Source organism: Panthera pardus, unplaced genomic scaffold (assembly GCF_024362965.1).
Source record: "Panthera pardus isolate Hobbes unplaced genomic scaffold, ASM2436296v1 HiC_scaffold_8, whole genome shotgun sequence".
Classification (NCBI taxonomy): domain Eukaryota; kingdom Metazoa; phylum Chordata; class Mammalia; order Carnivora; family Felidae; genus Panthera; species Panthera pardus.
The window spans coordinates 8,616,868-8,640,640 of record NW_026527013.1 but is presented as its reverse complement, the minus strand read 5'-3'; the positions used below and the strand labels follow the sequence as shown (position 1 = coordinate 8,640,640).

The window sequence follows — 23,773 nt, the reverse complement described above, 5'->3', positions numbered from 1 at the left end:
ACCCGAGGCTGGGTCGGGGTTCGAGTCCGGTTCGGGGTTCGAGCGTGGTCCCCACCCCACCCACCCCCAATCCCGGGACGCGACCTCGCCGTTCTCTACGAGCCGCTGCCTCCAACTCCTCCATCTAGGTCTAAACTTTCCGTACTTGGAGTGTCTCGTTCCCCCGCGTCTCTGTCCCCTCCCCGTCTTTGACCCCGTCCCTGCTTCTCTTCCCCGGCCGCATCCTCCTCCAGGTGTCCTGCCCCTTTCCCGCATCACTGTCTTCCCTCTGCCCCTCTCCCCTATCTCGATCCTCCTCTCTACCTCTTTACCCCCACTGTGTCCCCCCTCGCCCTCCTCCGTGGCCGAGCAGAGCCAGGCCCCAGACGGCGGGAAGGCGGCCGGGCGTCCGGCCGGGCTGGGCCTCGGCCTGGCGGCTGGGCCGGTGTGGGGAGCGGCAGCTGTTTGCCATTAGCCGGGGACCCCGCAGGCCCCGCCCCCTCCCTGCACGGGGCGGGGTCACCCCTGCCGGGGTCTTTGGGTCGGAGAGACCCCAGAGACGTCCAGGTTTGGCTGGGAGTGGGGCTGGAAGGAGACTCCGCCGGACATTCGGGCCCGCCTGGGACCCTGCACCCCCTTACCTGTCCCCTCTTGGAGTGTCTCGCCTCCCATTCTCTCCATCTCTCTCCTATCCTGCTTTTCCTTCTCTATATCCCAGGGGTCCCATAGAGGGAGAGGGGCTTCAGCCACAGACACCCTCCCTCACCACCCCGCCCACCCCGCTCTGCTTTCTCGACCTGTGGTCATCCGCGCACGTAGAGGGCGGTCCGATGGCTGGAGACCCTCAGACCTCAGTCTCTCTTGGAAGTGGGCAGAGGGATGTGGCATTGGGAGGTGGGGGTGGTGTGGCCAATAGTGGGGAATCTGCCAGGCTTAGGTTCGAGTCCAGACCCAGCCACTTCCCCCTCCGGTGACCCTGGGCAAGTCACTGTGCATTTCTGTGCCTACCCCGCCCCCCATTCCTTATTTGCAAAACAGAGCAATCAATAACTGTGTGCCTGATGGGGACGTTGTGATCAAATGAGCTGCTGGGGTGATTATTACAGTTATTACTATTATTTGCCCCACCGCTTTTCACCTCCAGGGGCCCCCACAGGCTATTCCAGTCCTGCTTCCTGCCACCAGTCTCTCTCAGGTGTCCAGAAAAGAGTTTTTGATCACCTCCCAGGTGCGTAGGGGGTGAGCCTCCAAGCAGGTGAAAACCCAGATTTCATACAATTGGTGACTGTGTTCCAGGCGTTGAAAGACAAAGACGTGAAGAAAGACGGAGAGAGAAGTGGAGAGAGGCACAGAGAGACAGAACGTGGAGAGGGGCAGAGAAGCGTGGAGAGACTAAGCAAGACACTAAGCAAGGGACGAGCAGGGTGTAAGACAAGGACAAGCCCGGCTGCCCCGGAGCCCCAGCCCCGCCTTCATGCCCGGCAAGTGCCCCACCTGGCCCATCCTCCCAGGTACCCACCGCCCTGGCACCCACAGGCCAGAAAGGGTCCTGCCTGGTGGTAGGATGGGCTGGGGCCTCTGGAGCAGGGTGGCTGGAGGTCAGACGGCAGAAAGGACTGGCCAAGCTCAGGCTGAGTGTTGGGGACAAGAGGGCCCTGGCCGGCCTCCAGGGCTGAGGGGGGAGTTAGTGAGAGGCTCTGATTGTCCCTCCCTTTTGCAGCCTCCAGGCGCCCTGTCTTACTTCCTCCCCGCCCCCCCCCCCACAACCCCCATGACTTCCCTGGACACCACCCGGCCCTCTATCCCTGCTGCGCCCCTGAGCCGGACGCATCCTGGGGGGGCAGGAAGTTCTCGTGTAGCCCGGCAGCGAAACTGTTTATTTTTAGAGAAAATTGTTTCCATAAAGAGGAAAGGCTTTGCTCCTCACTGCCTCCCCCTAACTTTCCCTGCCCCCCTACCCTGGCTGGCCTGACCCAGCTCTCCTTTGGGGTCCCCTACCCTCGGCTTCGTCTCTCCTCTGCCCCTGTGTCTCTGTGTCCTTGGATTCTTGCAGGAGGGCTTTCCTGCACTCAGGAAGCCTGTCCCCCAACCCCCTGCCCATCTCAGCCCCTATCTGTCCCTGTAGCCAGCTTCTGGCCTGGACTGAGAGGAGGGGTGCAGGAAGGGTGGGGCCTGTCGGGCTTGGGGCCCCCCGGCCCAGGGCCTTGTGGAGGCGGGGCTGTGGGAACAGCTGGAGCCTGTCCAGGGGCTGGACAGATGTGCAGGCAGGCTGTGAGGTTTGGTTTCTTTGTTCCAGGCCGTGGGGGCCCCCCACCCCTTTCCACAGCCAGGCCGGGTGTGTTCCTAGGAGAGGGTCCCGGACTTGGGGAAGAGGGAGTGTTGGGAGGGGGGCAGCTGTGGAGGGGGGGGTGGCCCCCTCCCCCCCTCCCCCTGCAGACTCCTCCTGACTCCAAGCTCCAATACCCCTCCTCCCAGGTAAGCCTCAGCCCAAGCTGCAGGTGATCTGAGTCACAGACCCCAAGTGACTCTTGAGGAGCTTCTGCAGACCAGAGGATGGCCCAAGTCCTGCACGTGCCAGCTCCCTTCCCAGGTCAGGGGGCTCAGGAAGAGAGGGCCCTGCCCTGGGGTCTGGGAGATGATGAGGCCCAACCTTGCAGGAGGTGGTGGGGGTGGAGTGGTTGAGGGTAAAACACAGCCCTGCCCCAAGGGCCTGAATAAGGACCGTTTGGCTCTACCCTGGAGGGTCTGATGGGGAGGGGACAGACTTTCAGGGAAGGGGGCTGGTGTGAGTAGGGAGATGGGTCCCTGTGGGGGAGGGGGGGTGGAGGGAGTAGGCACAGCCCTACCCTGCAGGTTTCGGAGAGAGTGACAGGGCCTTGCCCTGAGACTGGAGTCATTATTAAGCACCCAGTGGGCTCCTGTCCCTAGGGCAAATAAACCTGGACTCTCCTGGGGACATGAGTCTCCCCCCTGAGGAGGGGACAGCGGTGTTCAGAGTCCCTGGTCTTTCTTCACACCCCAGGGACCCCTGGGCCAGCCTCCCCACCCGCCTTCCCTGCCAGGGAGCCTGACCCACCGTACTCTGTGGAGACGCCCTATGGCTACCGCCTCGACCTGGACTTTCTCAAGTATGTGGATGACATCGAGAAAGGCCACACGCTTCGGCGCGTGGCCGTGCAGCGCCGGCCCCGCCTCAGCTCCCTGCCCCGAGGTCCTGGCTCCTGGTGGACCTCCACCGAGTCTCTGTGCTCTAATGCCAGCGGGGACAGCCGCCACTCGGCCTATTCCTACTGCGGCCGCGGCTTCTACCCGCAGTACGGTGCCCTAGAGACCCGCGCCGGCTTCAACCCGCGCGTGGAGCGCACGCTGCTGGATGCCCGACGCCGCCTGGAGGACCAGGCAGCTGCGCCCACCGGCCTGGGCTCCCTGACCCCCAGCGCAGCAGGCTCCACCAGCTCATTGGTGGGCGTGGGGCTGCCACCCCCGACGCCACGGAGCTCAGGACTGTCCACACCCGTGCCTCCTAGCGCCGGGCACCTGGCCCACGTGCGGGAACAGATGGCGGGTGCCCTGCGGAAGCTGCGGCAGCTGGAGGAGCAGGTGAAGCTGATCCCCGTGCTCCAGGTGAAGCTATCCGTGCTGCAGGAGGAGAAACGGCAGCTCACGGTGCAGCTCAAGAGCCAGAAATTCCTGGGCCATCCCACGGGGGCCCGGGGCCGCAGCGAGCTCTGCCTGGACCTCCCAGAGCCCCCCGAAGATCCAGTGACGCTCGAGACCAGGAGCGTGGGCACCTGGGTCCGAGAGCGGGACTTGGGTGTGCCTGACGGCGAGGCAGCCCTCGCCGCTAAGGTCACGGTGCTGGAGACCCAGCTCAAGAAAGCGCTGCAGGAGCTGCAGGCGGCTCAGGCCCGGCACGCGGACCCCCAGCCCCAGGCCAGGCCACCACCGGACAGCCCGATCCGAGTGGACACTGTCCGGGTGGTAGAGGGGCCGCGGGAGGTGGAGGTGGTGGCCAGCACGGCTGCCGGAACCCCCGCCCAGCGGGCCCAGAGTCTGGAGCCCTATGGAACAGGGCTGCGGTCCCTGGCACCGTCTGGAGGGGTGGAGAGCCCTGCCGTGTTCCGTAGCCACGAGCTGGTAGAGACCGCGTTCCCAACATCTGCTGCGCCCGCCGGCAACGTTCACCTGGTGAAGAAGATCAGCATCACGGAGCGCAGCTGCAGTGACCCAGCAGGTGAGCCACGGCAGACAGGGGAGGATGGCGGAGAGGCCTTCTTTGTTCCTGTGAAGGCCGGGGTCCAGCCCCGGCCCTGGCCTTCCATCAGACCAACCACTCCGGCTCTCAGAGCCTCTGTCTCGTCCTCTGGAAAAAAAACGGGACAGTTGTGCTGCCGACTCTGTGCTGTGGGGAACCATGCAGAGAAATTGGGTATCTGTTAAGTGCGTGTGTTCCTGGCTAGGACGTTGTAAGTATCCAGACGACAGGAGGTACTTGAGGGAGGGTCCCCAAGGCTGTTGGTTTGCTGGGCCCAAAAGCTCTCCCAATTTATTCGGTAAAGGGCAGAAACCAACTTCAGACCAGTTTAAGCAATGAAAAGGAAATGTACTGTTTGTGTAACTTAGTGACAGCTTCAGGCATAGCTGGATCTAGGTGCTCAAATATCATCCAGAATCTCTGACTCTCTTCTTCCGTGCACTTTGGGGCCTTCTTTCTTAGCAGAGTGCAGGTGGCCCCACGACTCCAGGCATCTGTCCTTTCATCTCAGTGGAAGGGGAACCTCTCAGTCTGAATAGTGCTAATAAAAAATCCCAAGGGTACCCCTCAGGGACTGGCAGCAGTCATGTGCCCATCGCTGTGCCAGTCGCTGTGTCCTTCACTGCCCAGCCCCAGATGCTGGGGGTAGAGGAGCCCCACCCAAGTCCTGCGGCCTCTGAGGGAGCAAAAGGGATGTCCCCTGGAGAAAGTGCTGAGTCCTCATGCCAGGAATGGGGATGTGGGTTGTGCAAAATGGCAGCTGCCCCATCGCTGCCACCCTTAGGTTTCTGGCGGAAGCTGTCGGAATGATTCATAATCATGACAGCTGTTCTGTATCAAACACTAGCCCGATGCCAGGTGCTATGGTAAGCGTTTCATTCATGGAATGTGGGCTTTAATATCCCAAGCAACCTGGGTTCAAGTTCTACTTCTTGATGTAGCCCTGGGTGAGGGACTTCACCTCTGGAGGCCTCAGCTTCCTTATCTGTAAAGTGACATAACGCTAGTCCCCTACCTCTAGGGACTCTTGTGAATTGATGCACGCAGTGAACCCTCAATCAACGCTTGTTGATAATTTTCAGGCCAATTCTGTTTATAGCCGGGGAAACTGAGGCTCAGGAAAAAGCTATACTTGCCCGGTGTCACACAGCTAGGCAGTGGCTGAGCCAAGACCTAAACCAAGGTCAGCCTGAACCTACAGCAGGGCTCGAAGGTGCCGCTCAGGTCCCCAACCCAGCCTCGAATGTCAGAGCCCCGTGGAGGGACCTGAGGGCGCAAACTGGAGGGTGGGGACCCAGCTGTGTTTTCTTGCTTTTCCATGTTGTTCCTGGCCAGCTCTGGACACCACTTCTCTGTTCTGCGTCCATCACAAACACCCAGCGCTTTGATTCTGGCCCCCAGCCAAAGGCCCTGCCCGGCTCAGCCTTGGGATTTCTGGGAGGCAACCTCCATTCCAGACGTGCCACCTTGGGCAGCCGTGGGGCTTCTTGCCTGCAGGACACACAGACGTAGTGATGTTCCCACTCTATGCGGGCGGCTGCCCCCAAAAGTCCTTCCTTGTGTCTCACTTAACCCCTTGCCGCAGCCAGCCCCGTCTCTGCTTTGCTTGGGCAGAACTGGAGTGTGCCGGTTCATTTCAACGTCTTCTCCTCTAGCAGACTTTTATTGAATGCTTGCTTTGTGCCAGACTCTTCCAGGCACCAGCGATGCAGCAGTGAACCAGACAGACAGAACCCCTACGATAAACAAGTGAAGCCCCGTGATAAAAAAGTGAAATACCGTTTCAGGGAATACGTGTTAGAAGCAAATAAGACGGGCCTGGGGTAGGCAGCAGTTAGATGGGGTGGTGATCTCGGTTCCAATTCTGATTTCCCTGCCCCCTAGCTCTGTGCCCTGGAGCAAGTTATTTGACCTGTCTGTGCCTCATGTGCTAATCTGGGGTCCTGACAACCCAGTGTCACCAGATCCTTGTGAGGTTTATATGTGTGAGTTCCTATCACCGTGTGGCACCAAGTACATAGTAGGTGCTCAAGGCTTAGCTGTTGGCCCTTCGAACCAAGATGTGAACGAGAAGGATCAGCCACGTGGCACCGGGGTGGGAAGAAGAGTGTTCCCAGCAGGCGCTAAGGTCCTGAGGCGAGGAGGGGCCTGAGGACATCAAGATATTGAACAAGCCGGGGGCTGGCTGGGTGGCTCAGTCGGGGAAGCGTCCGACTTTGGTTCAGGTCATGATCTCACCCACGGTTCATGAGTTCGAGCCCCACATCAGGCTCTGTGCTGACAGCTCGGAGCCTGGAGCCTGCTTGGGATTCTGTGTGTGTGTGTGTCTCTCTCTCTGCCCGCCCCCCCTCTGCTTGCACTCTGGCTCCCTCTCTCTCAAAAATAAATGAATGTTAAAAAAACAACAACAACAACATTAAAAAGATCTTGAACATGTTGGAGTAGGATGAGGCTGGAGATGGGCGGTCCAGAGGTCCCTAAGCATCAGAGGGGGCCCAGTAGAACTTGTAGACTGGGGAGGAGCAATATGAAAAATGCAATTAGATAGTACAGGACTTGACAAGTGTTTGGACCACGTGTTTAGGTCCGCCAGCTTGATGGGTAGGTCTGGGAGGACTCCCTGGGGGAGGAGGTAGGGAGGAGCCCAAATTCTCCGCCATCTAGAATTCCCTCCCTGGGGCGGAAGGGTGGGGAGGGTGAGAAGCTGCCTTCCCCTCAGGCTGGCAAGAGTGGGTGGTGCAGGCAGAGGCCTGGAGACCTCACAAAGTCCCATCCCCCCCACCTTCCAGAGAGATCGGTGGGAGAAGGGGCAGGAGGGCATGTGTGTGTGTGGGGTCTCCGAGGCCTTGAAATTTCCTTTGCGTTTGTTGGAAACCTACCCCTGCGACAGCAATTCATATTCTTTGTGGAAAGTTGGGAAAGTCCAGAAAAATCTGGCACACTAAACAAAACCCCCATAAACCCACCACCGCCCAGACCCAGCTGTTGTTAGCACTTCTGCTTCGTTCCTTCCGAATTTTTTCATGCAGAAGATAATATGGTTTTTTTTTTTTTTGGTTTTTTTTTTTTTTTTTAGGTCTGGCAACAGGGAGCTGATAGAATTTGTTGTCTCGCATTATTTTATTTTTATTATTTTTTAATTTTTGTTTTATTTTTGAGAGAGAGAAAGAGCAGGGGCAAGGCAAGAGAGAGAATCCCAAGCAGGATCTTCACAGAGCCTGACACAGGGCTCGAACCCACGAACCATGAGATGGTGACCTGAGCCGAAGTTGGACACAACCAACTGAGCCACGCAGGCGCCCTGCATTATTTGATTTTTAAGAGCCTTTAGGTAGCCTTCCTATGGGCCAGGGCGTTTTTTGACATTCTTCATATTTTAATTCATCTGTGTCCCCAGCACACCCATATGAGGTGGGTGGTGTTTTTAATCCCCATTTTACAGATGGGGAAAACTGAGGCGCGGGGTGGCTGCCCACTGTTCAGGAAGCCAGGTTTTAAACTCCGCCCTTGGTTTCTTTGATTTAACATTATCCCAGGGCATTGCTTCCTGTTATTAAAAATTCCTGGCCTAGGGCACCTGGGTGGCTCATCCGACTTCAGCTCAGGTCATGATCTCACGGTTTGTGAGTTCGAGCCCTGTGTCAGCTTTGTGCTGACAGCAAAGAGCCTGGAGTCTGCTTCGGTTTCTGTGTGTGTGTGTGTGTGTGTGTGTGTGTGTGTGTGTGTGTCTCTCTGCCCCGCCCCTGCTCTCTCTCTCTCTCTCTCTCTCTCGCTCTCTCTCTCTCCAAAAAAAAAAAAAAAAAAAAGTCCTGGGATGCAGTATTTATTTAACAGCCACATCAGTCTCTACTGTCATTGATGCCACAAAGATGTCCTTTTGCGGAAACCCCTTTCGTCTTCTGTTTTCTCAGGACAGGTTTCCAGAAGAGCATTTTTGAGGACCGTGATGTCTGTTGCCAAATCGCTTTATTCCCCTGTGGCCTCACTCCCTTCCCACACTGGGTGGGTGAGTGATTTAAATTTTTAAAAATGTCTTGTGGCCTTAAAGAGGCCCAAACTGAGTCAATGTAATTTTTCAGCTCACAGCGACCATCTCCGCTGGTCTGTGCATGCCAGCTCTCTTGTGTTACTTGATGTTTTTTCCACCTTCTTCCACCCTCGGTGCTGAGGGCAGATAAATAGCTTCGGCTCTATGGGCTACATGATCTTTGTTGCAATGACTCAATTCTGCTCTTTTCTTTCTTTTTTTTTTAAGCTTTATTGAAATGTGCTTAATATACAAAAAAAAAGTGTTGCATATTTAAATGTATACATTTTGATGAGTTTAGTGCCCCCGTTCTGCCTTTGTAAGCATGTAAGCGTGGACAATATATAAAGGAACAAGCATGGTCGTAGGATATTCAGTTTCGTGTAATTTTCACATGTCCCAAATAGCATTCTTCTTTGTTTTTCCATTTAAAAATGCAAAAATCGTGCCCACAGTCCGTAGTTTGCCAACTGCTGCCCTATGCCATTCACACACACACACCCCAGCCCATTAAATATCATTCCTTGCAATCCACCTTCCAGAAGCTTATTTAGACATTTCAGTGTCCTTGAAAAATATGCTCTGGGCATGTTTAATTTCCTAAAATGGTATTGTGATTTCAGAAGAAAAAATCTTGCTGTTTCTTATTTTTTTTTTCTCTCTGTGCACTATTTTTGAACTCTCCCCCCTGATGTTTATAAACCTGGTTTGTCACTTGGAATGACCACACAGCCGTCTGCCCGAGGTGTGTGCGACACTTTTCTTACCCGATACCCCCTCGGTGGGCCCCTGGGGTTGCTGAATCACAGGGAATTCACAAGTTCACTCCAAGGTTTGTCTGATCCTTTCTGGAAAAGCTCTCCCTGTCCATTCTCACCAGCCACGCTTGGATCTGAGGTGCCCACTTCCCCAGATGGAATTTTCTCTAATTTTTGCACATCGACGCTGGTGCAGAATGGTATCTCCTTGTTTTAATGTGCATTTCCTTGATTTTTGGTGACATTGGGCATCACCATGTAGCCTTTGTCCGCTTTTCCTTGGGTAGTTTTCAGAAGGTCCCGGCATATTCCAGAATAGGGGTTGGCAAACTATGGCCTTTGGGCCAAATCCAGCCCGCTGCCTGTTTTTATAGGCTCACAAGCGAAGAAAGGTTTTTATGTTGTTATTTACTTACTTATTTTTAATGTTTATTTATCTTGAGAGAGAGAGCATGTGCTCGTGCACGCATGCACACAGTGGGGGAAGGGCAGAGAGAGGGGGGAGAGAGAATTCCAAGCAGGCTCCGCACTGTCAGCACAGAGCCCCGTGAGGGGCTTGAACTCACGAACCTCGAGATCACGACCTGAGCCGAAATCAAGAGTCGGATGCTTAACCGAGTGAGCCACCCAGGCGCCCCCGGTTTTTATGTTTTTAAATGGTTGAACAATATAAAAAGAAGATAGACATGAGCAAAATTATATGAAATTCAAATGTATCAGAACACAGCCACACCCATTCGTTTACATACTGTCCAGAGCCGCTTTCCCCATTGAGACCTTATGGCCCACGGAACTGAGAATATTTATTGTCTGGCCCCTCACAGAAAAAGTTTATTGACTCTTGTTCTAGAAGATGACCCTTGCTCATTTTTGGCATTATGAATATCTTCCCACAGTGTGTATTCTTCTGTCATTTAACTTTGTCTACGGTGGTTTTTTTTTTAATCTGATAGAAATCTTCATGAGGGATCAAACCCATCATATTTTTCTTTTTTTAATATTTTGTATTTTAAAAAAAGCTTTTTTAAAATTTACTGTTTATTTTTGAGAGAGAAACAGTGCCAGCCGGGGAGAGGCAGAGAGAGAGGGAGACACAGAAACTGAAGCAGGCTGAGCTGTCAGTACAGAGCCCGACGCAGGGCTCGAACTCATGAACCATGGGATCGCGACCTGAGCTGAAGTGGGATGTTTAACCGACGGAGCCACCCAGGTGCCCCGCGTGCTTTGAGGAATTTTTAAAGGAATCTTTCTTCTTCTGAGGCCTCCGGTATTCTGTTATATCTTCTCCCTGTAGCTACATTGATCCTTCAGAGTTCATGTGTTAAGGTGTGAGGTAGGGATCCAGCTTGATTTTTCTTGGGTCGAGTAAGCTGCTTTTTTCCCAGCATCACACCACAGAGGCCACCTTCCCGGCTAATTTGCGGAAACCCCTTTTACTTAACCCCAGCTCCCGCAGCTAGGGCCTTCTCTCCTCTGTTCCGTTGGCCCATTTCTTCCCTCAGCAGTGCCTGCTGTTTGGGCCATTGTGGCTGTTTGGCTATTTGGAATGTATTACTCTCTCCTCAGCCAGGTTCCCCGTCTTTGCCCCTTTTTGTAAAGTTGTCTTAGCTGGTCATGGGTTTCAGTTCTTCCGTATAAATTGTGGTATCATTTTGCCCTGTTCCTTAGTGGAAGAACAATAACAAATATGATCAGTTTTATTATTGTTATTATTACGTTAGCATTGCAGCGTCTGACTTTGAACTCCTCATGCGAGAAGGAGCCAGGCAAGCTTTTGGAAGCAGGACCTGCTTTCTCCTTGGGGCAAGATGGGCTATGGTGCTGCTCTATTTCCTTTTCCCCCTTTTTTTTTTTTTTTTAACACTTTGAAAAACGTTGTGGTAAAATGCACTTAACGTGAAACTTACCATCTTACCCATTTTTAAGCGTCCAGTTCAGTGGCATTAAGCTCATTCACACTGTTGTGCAGCCCTCCACGCCACCCGTCTCCAGAACCTTTCCATCCTCCCAAACTGAAACTCTGTCCCCGTGGAACGCTAACTCCCCACCCCCTCCCCCAGCCCCTGCCCCCGCCACCCCCATCTACTTCCTGTCTCTGTGAACGTGACTCCTCTAAGGACCTCACATCAATGGAATCATACAATATCTGTGCTCTGGTGACTGGCTCATTTCACTGAGCAGAAAGTTGTTTCCCCTGATCTTTCGACCCTCCCTGGTATTTAAACGAGGGGTCCTGAGTTTGGGGCAGATATTGACATTGGGAACTGACCCATCTGCCTCCTGACCCATCCCGCTTCGCCACGTAGTGTGTTTGTTTGTTTGATATGAATGTGTTGATAGAGCTTAAAAAAAGAAATCAGGAGATTCACATAAAAACCTAGAGGTGCGCTTCGGTTCCCCACAGGGGTTCAGGCCATGACTCCGGAATCGGCCTGGCCTGGCCACACCCTGGGCTGGGGTGCCATCAGACACGTTTGTGGCCGAGTGTCTCATCGGGTCTCCGTGTTGCTTGTGCTGACTATTTACTCTCTGTTCTTAAATCCAGTGGAGTGTTAGGGACTTGAGGAGGTAGTTACTGTCCAAAAAAATTTTAGCTGTTAAAGGGAATTAGAAGGAATTGGTCTGTAGAGCCAATGACCTGTGGTAGCAAGGGGACGACCTGGGGAAGTGGTGACAGGAAAGCCATCTGGCCTGGGGGGACCTGAGCCGGTTGTGAGATGGGGATGCTCAGAGTGGCACTTTGTTAAAAAATTTTTAGGGGTGCCTGGGTAGCTCAGTCGGTTAAGCATCGACTTTGGCTCAGGTCATGATCTCACGGCTTGTGAGTTCGAGCCCCATGTCGGGCTCTGTGCTGTCACCTCGGAGCCTGCTTCGGATTCTGTGTCTCCCTGTCTCTGCCCTTCCCCTGCTCATGCTCTCTCTCTCTCTCTCTTTCTCAAAAATAAATAAAACATTAAAAAAATTAAAAACTTTTTAAATTTAATGTAATTTAATATTTTAATTATTTTTTTATTTGAGAGAGAGAGCACGCGCGTGTGTGCACACAGGGGAGTGGGCAGAGGAAGAGAGAGAGAGAGAGAGAGAGAGAGAGAGAGAGAATGAATCCCAAGCAAGCAGCCTCCATGCTCAGTGAGGAGCCCAACTCGGGGCTTGATCCCACAACCCTGGGATTGTGACCTGAGCGGAAATCAGGAGTCGGGCACTCAACCAAGCCACCCTCGAACCCCCAAAGTGGCACTTTTCTTCCTGCTTGGCTCTAGGCTGGTAACCCAGGCCTGGATCTCCCTGCCACCCCCACCCCCAGATGGGCAGTTGGGCACCCTTGGGACTGAGGGCCCACAGAGTCACCTTTGTCCTCTGGCCAACCTGGGTGGGTTTTGTTTTTTTTTTTTTTAATTGTGATAACATATGTGTAATATAAAACTTACCATCTTACCCATTTTAAAGTGTCCGGTTCAGGGGCACCTGGGTGGCTCAGTCGGTTAAGGGTCAGACTCTTGATTTTGGCTCAGGTGGTGACCTCATGGTCATGAGATCGCCTGCTTGGGATTCTTTTTCCGCCCCTCCCCTGCTCCTTTTCTCTCTCTCTGCCTCCCTCCCTCTCAAAATAAATAAATAAGCATTTAAATAAATAAATAAGCCAACTGTCCAGTTCAGTGGCCCTAAGCACGCTCACGCTGGTATGTAACTGTCTCCATCACTCATTTCCAGAATATTTTAATCTTCCTGAACTGAAAATCAGTCTAGATGGGGTTTTAATTTTTATTTTCTAATGACCTGTATTGTTTCTTTTTCCTGATGGTTGAAGTGTCTGTTTCCTGCTTAAAGGTCAGAAGAAAGGAGCTGTGACATCCATAACACAGCCTTGCTTTCATTAAAATGATAATAAATCTTGGGGCGCCCCAGTGGCTTAGTTAAGCATCTGACTCTTAGTTTCAGCTCAGACCATGATCCCCGTTTCCTGAGTTCGAGCCCCACATCGGGTTCTGTGCTGACCGTGCAGAGCCTACTTGAGATTCTCCCTCCCTCTTTGTCCCTCCCCTGCTCGCACCCTCTTGGTCTTTCTCGAAAATAAATAATAAATAAAACACTTAAAGGGCGCCTGGGTGGCTGAGTCCGTTAAGCACCCGACTTCGTCTCAGGTCACGATCTCGTGGTTTGTGGGTTCGAGCCCTGCATCGGGCTCTGTGCTGGCAGCTCGGAGCCTGGAGCCTGCTTCGGATTCTGGGCCTCCCTCTCTCTCTGCTCCTCCCCCACTAATGCTCTCTCTCTCTCTCTCAACGATAAATAAACATTAAAATTTTTTAAAAATCTTATCGAAATAGTGTTTACAACTCTCTTGGATTAACAAATGACCCTCGAGCACTATACAGGCGTTGTTCTAAACCCCTTCGCCCCAAATTACTGTCTTCAGTCTGCACAACGACGCCATGGTGGAGGAAATGTCATTCTTCCAAGGCGCAGGGAGGTTAAGTGACTTCCCTGAGGTCACACAGCTTGTTCCTGGGAGATTCGAGTTCCTACCAAGACTGCGACTCTTGGCTGTGACCAAACCTTGTTTCCAGACAGCCCTCAGTGTGATGTGGAGGGGGGGAGGGGGGTGTCACAAGCCAGGATTGCAGAGTGACAGCATCTTCTGTGTCCCTGACCAGCTACCAGCACCGGCAAGAGGCCGGTGTCGGAGTCAGATTCTGCCGCTTGTTCCCTGGGTGACCTCAGGCAACCCTCTGTGCCTCAGTTTCCTCATCTCTGACGATCCGGATCTCCCGAACTGGGAGGATTTGACCAGGCAACACCGGCATTAGCCCACGGGGCGTGTGACCCCGTGGAGGCCACCGTTATTCCCCTGTTATCCTCAGTGACACCTCTTTCCCTGCCCCTCCAGGTCTCCCACAGGCTCCTGCGGAGTCACCCTCGTCGCCCCCAGGGGTGGCGGCCTCGTCCCTGGCACAGCCTGAGAAGAAGGCAGGCGGAGCGCTCGCCCGCGAAGCTGCCGACTCGGAGCCCGCCCGGCAGGCAGCCTCGTGCGAGTCCGCGGAGGCGGGGGGCGCAGGTGAGTGAGGGTGGCGGTCGCTGGGGACGGGGCACTGGAGGCCCCAGGGCACAGGGTCTGGCTGCGGGAGATACTTAAGGCACCGCCCGTCCCCCCAGGCGAGCCCCCGGCTGGCGTGCGGTCCATCATGAAGCGCAAAGAGGAGCCCGCGGACCCCCCAGCCCACCGGAGGAGCCTGCAGTTTGTGGGGGTCAACGGCGGGTGAGAGGAGCACCCGCCCCACACCCCCGCCCTCCCTCAGCTCCTCCCCTCCTGTTCGTCCGAGAGCGCACCCTGGTCTAGGCCCCTTACCCTCCTTTAACCACGGCGGATAGACGGCTGGGACCCTGAGGTCCCCGGAGGCCGAATGCCTTGCTGGAGCTCACACAGCGACCGCGTGTCTGCCCGGTGGCCAGGCTTCCGAGCCTGTGCTGTAACCGCTGCTCCACGCTACTCCACGCTACTCCACGCTACTCCACGCTACTCCACGCTGCTCCACGCTGCTCCAGTGCTGGACTCTGCATCCTGCCCCAATGGTGCTCCCAATCCACTGGGGCCTCGGGCAGTTCCCACACCTGTGCGGTTGGAGCCCTGATAGGGGGTGGGGACCCTTAGAGCGGTATGATGTCCTCGGGGAAGTCACTGAAGGCGGGGCCGAGGGTGCTAGCAAAGTGAAGAGTGGGGTGGGAGGCACTCTTGCGGGTGGGCACACCCTGGATAAAGGCTCAGAGGTGGGAGGAAGCAGTGACTGTGCCTGAGAAGCAGGAGGTGGGGTGCCTGGGTGGCTCCGTTGCTAAGCATCCGACTCTTGACTTGGGCTCGGGTCACGATCTCACGGTTCATGAGTTTGAGACCCCCCCCCCCCCCCCCCCGTTGGGCCCTACCCCAACAGCACAGAGCCTGCTTGGGATTCTGTCTCCCTCTCTCTCGGCCCCCTCCCCTGCTTGCTCTCTATCTCTCTTTCAAATTAAACTAAAAAAAAAAAGCAAGACGCATAGGACGTGGTAGAGACAGGGATGATTTGGGGCCTCTAATGCCAGGCCCAAAAGTTTAGACTCTGTCCAGAGGCAGCAAGTAGCACAACTGGGTCCTGTTTGCAGGGGTGAGGGTCTGAAGCCCTTGTGTAAGGGGTAAAGGGGGAAGAGGTACCGAGGAGTAGAAGGTGACAAGCAGTGTTTCTCCCTGACCCACCCCAAGCACGATCACAGTCAGAGCTAGTGTCTGTTGAGTGCCCACTGTGTACCAGGTCAGGTGCTGTAGGGCACATCCCTGCGACCCCGGGAGGTTGTTACTGCCACTATTCCCATTTAACAGATGGGGAAACCAAGGCCCAGAGCGGCCCAGTAGTCAGAGCCCTGTGCCCCTCCCCTGCCACGTCCTGTTCCGTCCTGTGATGTCTCCCCCACTCCGCCCATCCTTCCTTCGCAGATACGAGTCCTCCTCGGAGGACTCCAGCACAGCAGAGAACTTCTCAGACAACGAGAGCACAGAGAACGAGGCCGCGGGACCAGAGGAGAGGGTTCCAAGTGTGGCCGAAGCCCCCCAGCTCAGGCCCTCGGGGACAGCGGTGGCCAAGACCAGCCAGGAGGAGTGCCAGCCGTCTCGGGAGCCTCAGCATATGCTGGTGGAGGAGGGGGTGTCAGGAGCGAATGCAGAGGAGGAGATCCGGTCAGTTTTCTTGGGGGAGGAGGGGGGACTCAGGGCAAGGTGGGTGACCTCTGCCTCAGATTTCACCATTCGTGCCGTCTGAGGGAACCTCCCATCGGTCATGCACACCTTAGTCTGAATTAGTGAACAAGCATTTTCTCCCGGTCATCTGAAGGTCTGCAGGCTTTGATAAAGGGCCTGATAGGGGTCATTTGGGCTGTTGGGGGTTAGAATTTAAGGGACAGGCAAAGTTTGTGCTAAAGCACCCCACTCTCTTTGGGACAGATGTGCCACCTGCCTGTCCTGTTTGTGTCTTTTTTTTCTCCCCCCCCCCCAACACTGGGGAAAAATCTGCCCTGGGGAGAGGATTTTCTATCCACCACTGCCCACTTGGAATAAACTTTAGCCTGTTTGTCGACTTCCTCTTGGGATCTGCGTGCTCCCCATGTCTGGGGTCACCTAGGAGGCTGAGGTGAGTGCTCCCAAGACAAACTCCCCTCTTGTCTGTCCCTGGCAGGATGGAACTAAGCCCCGACCTCATCTCAGCCTGCCTGGCCCTGGAAAAGTATCTGGACAACCCCAATGCCCTCAGTGAGCGGGAGCTGGTACGATGGGGTCCCGGGGCCCCTCCACCCCCACCCCAGCTTCTCCCCATCTGCATGGTCTCCCGGTACCTGCTTCAAGGGGACGCCAGAATCCAAGTCGAGAGCTAGGGGGGTTGTGGGGGTTGGTACTCGAGTCACGGGCCTTGAAGAGGGGCCAGGGTCGGGGGAGGGGCCGAGGACGGTCCCCTGCTAGCACTCCTGGCCTCTGGTTCCTGTTCTTTGGGGGGCTTGAAGGGAGGCGCTGCCGCATTTCTCTTTATGGGTGTCCGTACCTGTCTCTAAAGACCACGTACCCGGGATAGAGACGCTCACGCCCTCCTCGGGGGCACATCTGGGACCGGAGCGTCCGTACTTCCCATTAGGGTCCTTGTCCCGGCTGGGGGCACGTGCTTTCTAGCCCAGGGGGCTCACCTGGGGAGGGTTGTCCCCACTTGTCCTTCAGGCTCTGGGTCCGGGTGCGGGTGTCCACGTGCGCCCTCCCATCCTGGGACTCCGTCTGGGGGTGGTGGGGAGCGGGCCGCCGCCGCCCTCAGACCCCTCTCCTCCCCGCCCCCCGTGTCCAGAAAGTGGCCTACACCACGGTGCTACAGGAGTGGCTGCGTCTGGCCTGCCGCAGCGACGCCCACCCTGAGCTGGTGCGGCGCCACCTGGTCACCTTCCGGGCCATGTCGGCGCGGCTGCTGGACTACGTGGTCAACATCGCCGACGGCAATGGCAACACCGCTCTACACTACTCCGTGTCCCACGCCAACTTCCCCGTGGTGCGGCAGCTGCTGGACAGCGGTGAGCCCGTGGAGCAGGACGAGGGGGCCCCGGGCGAGCAAGGGGGGCCCCGGCAGCTACCCTGGTCTCACGGTCTGATGGGGGAGACGCTGTCTTCCCTGTCTGGTAGAGGAGACACCACCCAGCCCGTCTGATGGAGGAGACGCAGTCCCCCTCCTAGAAGTCCCTCATCTAATGGGGTGGCACGGTGGAGGGGGGAGACCGTGGGGCGGGATGGGGCTCTCGGCCTGGAAAAAGGGAGGAATCGGGGCACAGCTGGACTGTGGGGGGGTGGGGGGGTGTTGCCTGTGTCTCACGGACCCGCCCCTGGTTTTGAGGCAGGCCTGGCCGGGATCAGTGGGGTCTGATGGCTCATGTCCTCCTTGCCAACCCCCCCGCCCCCGCCAGGTGTCTGCCAGGTGGACAAGCAGAACCGTGCTGGCTACAGCCCCATCATGCTCACTGCCCTGGCCACTCTGAAGACCCAGGACGACCTCGAGACCGTGTTGCAGCTCTTCCGGCTCGGAGATGTCAATGCCAAAGCCAGCCAGGTATTAAGACCCCTCAGTGCCGCAGACCGAGGCGTCCCTTCCCGCTCACTAAGTCCTGGCTGTGCACCAAGCCCAGACTTGGTCTCATTCCGTGCCCAGGGGGGAGAATCCCCCCTCCACAGGACAAGGACACTGGGGCTCAGAGAAGCGCTCATTTCCTCAAGGTCGGACTAGAGGAGGTGGGATTTGAACCCAGATCTAGGTCTAGAACCCCATCCTTAACGACCTGCCTGCCAGGCTGCCTCTGATACGGGGCAGGGTATGTGGGAGGGATCCTCCACCTTTCTTAAAGCGACGCCATCCCACATCCTGCTTGGTAATTCATTGGGCGGCTGCTGGGCGCCGGGGACCTAAATGGTGGACAGGCAGACACAGAGCCCGCCCTCCTGAAGCCCCCTAGCCAGCCTGGAGCTCTGGGAACTGCGAGCGTTCCAGGCAGCACAGAGGCTTGGGGCGGATTTGGACTCGGGGGCTGCAGAAAGCCACCGGGGGCATTTAACCACAGCAGTGGCACGGCCGGCTTTCTGATTTAAAACGTCCCTTCGGCTGCATGTTGGGGAGCAGAAGTCGGGAGAGCATGGAGGTGACTGGAGTGAGGACCGGTGTCTGGGCAGAGGGAGTAGCCAGGGCTCCATGGGGACAGCAAGAAAGGGAGGGATTTGCAACAGCCTGAATACAGTAAGGAGAGGAACAGGGCGCTGTCGTGGGGCAGAACGACAGCAGACCCTGCTTGCTTTTTTATTGATTTAGCTTTTCTTTAAAAACAAAATTTCCGTGGTTTACTTATTTTACCCGAGGTGGAATTCACACGAGGTTATCCCTTTTAGGGGCGCCTGGCTGACTCAGTGGGCAGAGCATGTGACTTGATCTTGGGGTCGTGAGTTTGAGCCCTACGTTGGGGGTAGAGTTTACTTCAAAAAAAAGAGGGGGGCGCACCTGGGTGGCTCAGTCAGTGAAGCATCTGACTTCGGCTCAGGTCACGATCTCACGATTTGTGAGTTCAAGCCCCACATCGGGCTCTGTGCTGATGGCTCAGAGCCTGGAGCCTGCTTCAAATTCTGTGTCCCCCTCTCTCTCTGACCCTCCCCTGCTCACACTCTCTCTCTCTCTCTCTCCAAAATAAATAAACATTAAAAAAAAGACTATCCCTTTTAAAGTACACAATCCATTGGCGTTTAGTGCATTCGCAATGTTGTACAACCATCACCTCTATCTACTTCTGGAACATTCTTATCATCCCCCAAAGGAAACACTGCACCGTGAGCTGTCACTTCCCATCTCCCTCCCCCTGCTCCTGGAAACCACCGGTCTGCTTTCTATCTCTACGGATTTACCAATTCTGGATATTTTGCATAAATAGAATCGCATAGTATGTGTTCTTTTGCGTCTGGCTCCTTTCACTGAGCATAATATTTCCAAGGTTCATCACGGGGCAGTGCGCATCAGTACTCCGTTTCTTCCTAAGGCTAATATTCTTTAGTATGGGTATACTACAGTTTCTTTTTCTACTCATCCGCTAATGAACATGGATTTTTTATTTTAATTTTTAATGTTTATTTGTCTTTGAGAGAAAGAGAGAGCACGGGCAGGGGAGGGGCAGAGAGAGAGAGGGAGACACAGAATCCGAAGCAGGCTCCAGGCTCCGAGCTGTCAGCACAGAGCCCAACGCGGGGCTCGAACTCACAAACCATGAGGTGACGACCTGAGCCAGAGTCGGGCGCTTCATTGACTGAGCCACCCAGGCGCCCCAACATTGATTTGATTTTTACTGAGGCTTAGCTGACATACAGAAAAGCATAGACATCTTAGCTCAAAAAATTTTTACATATATTTACACCCAGGAGCTAGGAACCTGCTTTAGTTGGGGTTTGGGATGGGTAGGCAAATAGCATCTCCCAGGAGAGGAAACATTTAAGCCGAGATGTGAGGGATGAGAAGGAGACAGCAGGAGGAGGAGGGGACCGGCCAGTGCAAAGGCCCGGTGGTGGGAGGGATTGTTTGAGATCTAGAAGGAGGCCAGCAAGTAGAGATCCTGTTAACATCACAGTACTCGGGAACCATGGAAGGTTCCAGAGCAAGGGTGCCCGGGATGACATGGTCCTTAAGCCTATTCCTTGCCCTACCCAGGCGGGGCAGACGGCCCTCATGCTGGCGGTCAGCCACGGGCGGGTGGATGTGGTCAAAGCCCTGCTGGCCTGTGAAGCAGACGTCAACGTCCAGGATGATGACGGTTCCACGGCCCTGATGTGCGCCTGTGAGCACGGCCACAAGGAGATCACGGGGCTCCTGCTGGCTGTGCCCAGCTGCGACATCTCGCTCACTGACCGCGTGAGTCCCCACCCAGGGGCACCCCAGGGAGGGCAGGAGCACAGCTCGGGGCCTCATCATAGCAGTGGATCTTTACAGGACGGGAGCACAGCTTTGATGGTGGCCTTGGACGCGGGGCAGAGTGAAATTGCATCCATGCTCTACTCCCGCATGAACATCAAGTGCTCGGTAAGTGCCAACCCCTGGACGCTGTGGCCGGTGGGGGGCTTTGGGAAGGCACAAGCGGTTACAAAGGGCTGATGCTGTATGGGGCCCGTGCCAAGGACTTAAGAGTCATCTGCTTGGTGAACCTCCCTGGTGCCCCCATGAGGAAATGAGGTGTGGACAGTGGAGACCAAGTAACAGCATTCGAACCTGGATCTGTCTCGAGCCAAATGCATGCTCTTAATCCCCATTCACTCATTCGAGAAATACTTACAGAGCACCTATCGCATGACACATCCTGCTTTAGGCCCTGGCAGTCATAGCCCTGAACCAAACAGGAAACCATTTCTGCCCTCACAGAGCAGGCGTCGTAGTCAGATACACAATACACAAGACGACGTATCAGAGCCAGGTGATGGTAACTGCCGGAAAGAAATCTAAAACAAGGTTAGAGGGGCATTGAGAGATGGGGAGCTATTGAGGAAGTGAAGGAGCGAGTCGTGTGGCTGTCCAGGCAGATGGAACAGCCCGTGCAAAGGCCCTGAGGCGGGAGCATGCCTGGTGTGTTTGAGGAGCATCGAGGGCCTCAGTGGGAGGCGGGGAGAGCAGGGAGGGGACACCAGAGATCACGCAGGACCTTGTGGGCCACGGTGAGGACTTTGGTTTTTATTTGAAGCGTGTCAGTGTATCAAAGGCCTTGAGATGTCTCACTGTAAAGAAACCCAATTGGGGTCTAACTTGGCATTTTCCTTATGTGACCACACGAGCCAGGGTTTTTAAGAAATCATGCCTGTTAGCAACACACTCTCTGAAAGCCTAACAGGAAGATAATTTTGATACTTAGTGTAGCGTGAGTGTCTGATGGAAGAGACGAGCTCTCCAGTCTGATGGTCTGTCCTCTGAATGCCTCTCAGGCATGACTTCTTGAACCCTCCACAATAGCCTGATTCTGCTGCATAAAGTAGTTATTATTTCCATTTTTCAGGTGGGGAAGCTGAGGCTTAGCATGGTTACATCCCTGGCCCAAGGTCTCACAGATCAGAAGGGGTGGAGGCCCTGGAGTCCCTCTGACTCCAGACCTTGGGCGGGACACTCACCGCTCCCTCCTCCTCACTCCTGCCTCACACTTGGCCTCCCTGAGGCGTGTCTGGGGCCCGGTTCGAGGGTGGCACGGTGGCTGTTGAGCGCAGTGATCCCCCAAACAGCCATCTGTCTCCCACGTGACTTCCAGATTCTCCCTGAGACTCTAGGCTTTTCCAGCTTCATTCCCCAGGGTGTCAGGACACCTGGGACTCCGTTGTGGCGCTCAGGGCGTCACCTGGGGAAGAGCTCTGGGCCTCAGTTTCCTCACCTGGAAGATGGGGATGATAGGAGCAGGCGATGTCCTGTTGGGTGATGTGTGGTCCTGCTCCCAGGGACCCCTGGGGGACAAGCCCCAGTCATCCACCACCATCCATCTGGACCACTGCCACTGGCTTCCACCCTGGTGCCCCGGCTCCCGCCCTCACTGCCACCTCCAGTCTGTTCTCCCCACAGCAGCCGGAGGTCACCGTGAACACCCAAGTGAGGGTACAGCCCTCTGTGGCTGTCACCCTACTTGGAGAAAAGGCCAAAGTCATCCCCAAAGCCCACCAAGCCCTGCGTGACTACCCTCACCACGCCCCACTCTCCTTCCTCTCCCTCTTTGCTCAGTCTGCTTGGCCAGTAGCCGCTGCTCCTGCCTCAGGGCCTTTGCATTTGCGGTTTCCTGTGCCGGAGTGCTCCACATCACTGCGCCCTGCAAGTCCCCGTCCCTGCCTGCCTGCTCTCTACTTTCATTCCCCTCCACCCTTTATCTGTGATGAAAATCCTCCTCTGCATTCGTGTGCTTCTCTGAACGTCACCTCCTTGAGGCCAAGGGACCAAGTCTCCCCTTGTCCGCTCATCTCAGCCACAGGGCCAGCCAACAAAGTTGGCGCCTTGTAGGCATCTGAAACGATGCCAAACAAAAGGAATTCTGCTTCTTGTTTCAGTTTGCCCCGATGTCAGATGACGAAAGTCCTGCGTCATCCTCTGCCGAAGAGTAGCCGGGAGGGAGGCCCGGGGGGAGGGCCAGCCAGCCCCAGAGCGAACCGTCCCTCCTCCCTCGTCTGCTCCCTTCTCCCTCGCCAGCACCCCCCCCCATACCCACCGAGGCCCGAGTCACAAAGGCAAGTGGGATTTTCTTCTGCTTCCCAGGAGGAGCCCCCAACAGCAACATGACTCCAGCTTTATAGCGGGTTTTTCCTGGTACACCAGTTCAAAGCAGCCGCGGTGCAGACCGGAGCTAAATTCTTACATAAATTGGCGCCAGCGGCCGAGGCCGGGGCGTGGGTTTATGAAGAACGTTGAGAACAATCAACTGACAATTACGGACGGAGGAAGGCGAAAGGGAAAAATACTGTATTTTTGAATCATTGGGGGGGGGGGGGGCGGGAATCGTATTACTTGTTGCCAGATCTGAAAGTCACTGGAATCGCATAGTTTCATTTTAATCCTGAATGTTGTTACGCACGGGTCACGTCCGGAGTGGCTTAACGCCCCCCTCGCACGCCCCACATTTAATTGTCTGGTATATAATAGTGTTTTGTCCACTACCCCCTTCCCCCCGCCCTGCCCTCCCCAGACAGCTTTCTTGGGTGGCGGGGGAACTGTCTTCTGGTCTCTTCGCAAAACAGATTCTGTCCTTGTCACCCAGGGCAGGGAGCTCAGTCCTTTTTGTTCTGCTGTCTCGCTGCCACTGCCTGTGTCACCCTCAGTCAAGTGGGGGCGGGGTGGGGGGCGGCGGGGCGGCTCAGGACCCCGCAGCCGAGACATCGAGAGATCACCCAGAAATCCGTCCCCTCCACGCGTGGAGGCCCTGGCAAATATTAATTTTCCTAGAAAATCCTTCAGACCTGGGGACTCAGGAAATGAATCCGGTTCCCAGAGCAGCTGTTTGAGTCCCCGGGCTTAGAACCCTGGTAGCGGGCCGTCCTCATCCTCCCCAGACTCCACAATTTCTCCCCGCAAAGGGGGGAAAAAAAAGACAAAACAGGACATGTACTTGCTGGCAGCACACAGGGCAAGCTCCAGAAACCCCATGTGCACACAATTAAAAGTTGGCTGCCCCCCTGAGGGCTCCCAGTGCAAACTTAAAGAGACAGGGCTTTGCCGAAAACCAAACAAGGGCGGGGGGTGGGGGGGGGGTGGGGGGGGTGGGGGGGGGGTTGTGTGGGTTTTTTTTTTTTTTCCCCCAACAACCTATAGGCTTTCCGGAGCTGCCTGGAACAGAGCCTGCTGGAAATAGGGCTCGCCAGACACACGCAGTTTCCTTCATGGCCTGTGTTGTCCTCAGAATCTCCACATAGTTTTCTTTCCAGTTCCTTCCTTTTGTGAACAACAACAACAACAATAAAAGGGGGGGGAGGGGTTCCAAGCCTTGAGAAGTTAAGTGCCTCATGACAGGGAGTAAGATCCCTGGCTGATAGGTGTCCTGTCCTCTCTTGTCCGGTTCTGTCCGCTCGGCCCATGAGCGTTCGCTCGTGGTCATTCGGTAAAGCAAAGCGCTGGCTTCTCACCTACAGAAAAGTAGGTTTCTTGGCTTGATGGAGTCTGGCTTGCTTTGATTTTGACTGAAGGGAGGTACCTAAGACAAAAGAGTTTGGATGGTTGAAGGAGACACCCT

At 55.4% G+C, this 23,773-nt stretch overlaps 1 protein-coding gene across 5 annotated transcripts; it reads left to right on the top strand.

Moving 5' to 3' along the window:
* The first annotated feature begins 15 nt into the window (after positions 1-15).
* Positions 16-23,067, top strand: KANK2 (KN motif and ankyrin repeat domains 2). Of its 5 annotated transcripts, none has more exons than XM_053898513.1 (14): positions 16-128; positions 1,276-1,460; positions 2,455-2,569; positions 3,002-4,213; positions 13,905-14,072; positions 14,171-14,273; positions 15,480-15,719; positions 16,216-16,303; positions 16,867-17,086; positions 17,474-17,616; positions 19,744-19,944; positions 20,023-20,112; positions 20,449-20,535; positions 22,101-23,067. In XM_053898513.1, the coding sequence occupies exons 3-13, from the start codon at positions 2,533-2,535 to the stop codon at positions 20,527-20,529; spliced, it is 2,583 nt and encodes an 860-aa protein (XP_053754488.1). In that variant the 5' UTR covers positions 16-128; positions 1,276-1,460; positions 2,455-2,532; the 3' UTR covers positions 20,530-20,535; positions 22,101-23,067. The 5 variants fall into 5 exon arrangements, with proteins under 5 accessions (XP_053754488.1, XP_053754487.1, XP_053754486.1 ...); XM_053898512.1 differs by having other exon boundaries at positions 1,276-1,490; positions 22,306-23,067; XM_053898511.1 differs by having other exon boundaries at positions 1,276-1,490.
* The last annotated feature ends 706 nt before the right edge of the window (positions 23,068-23,773 follow it).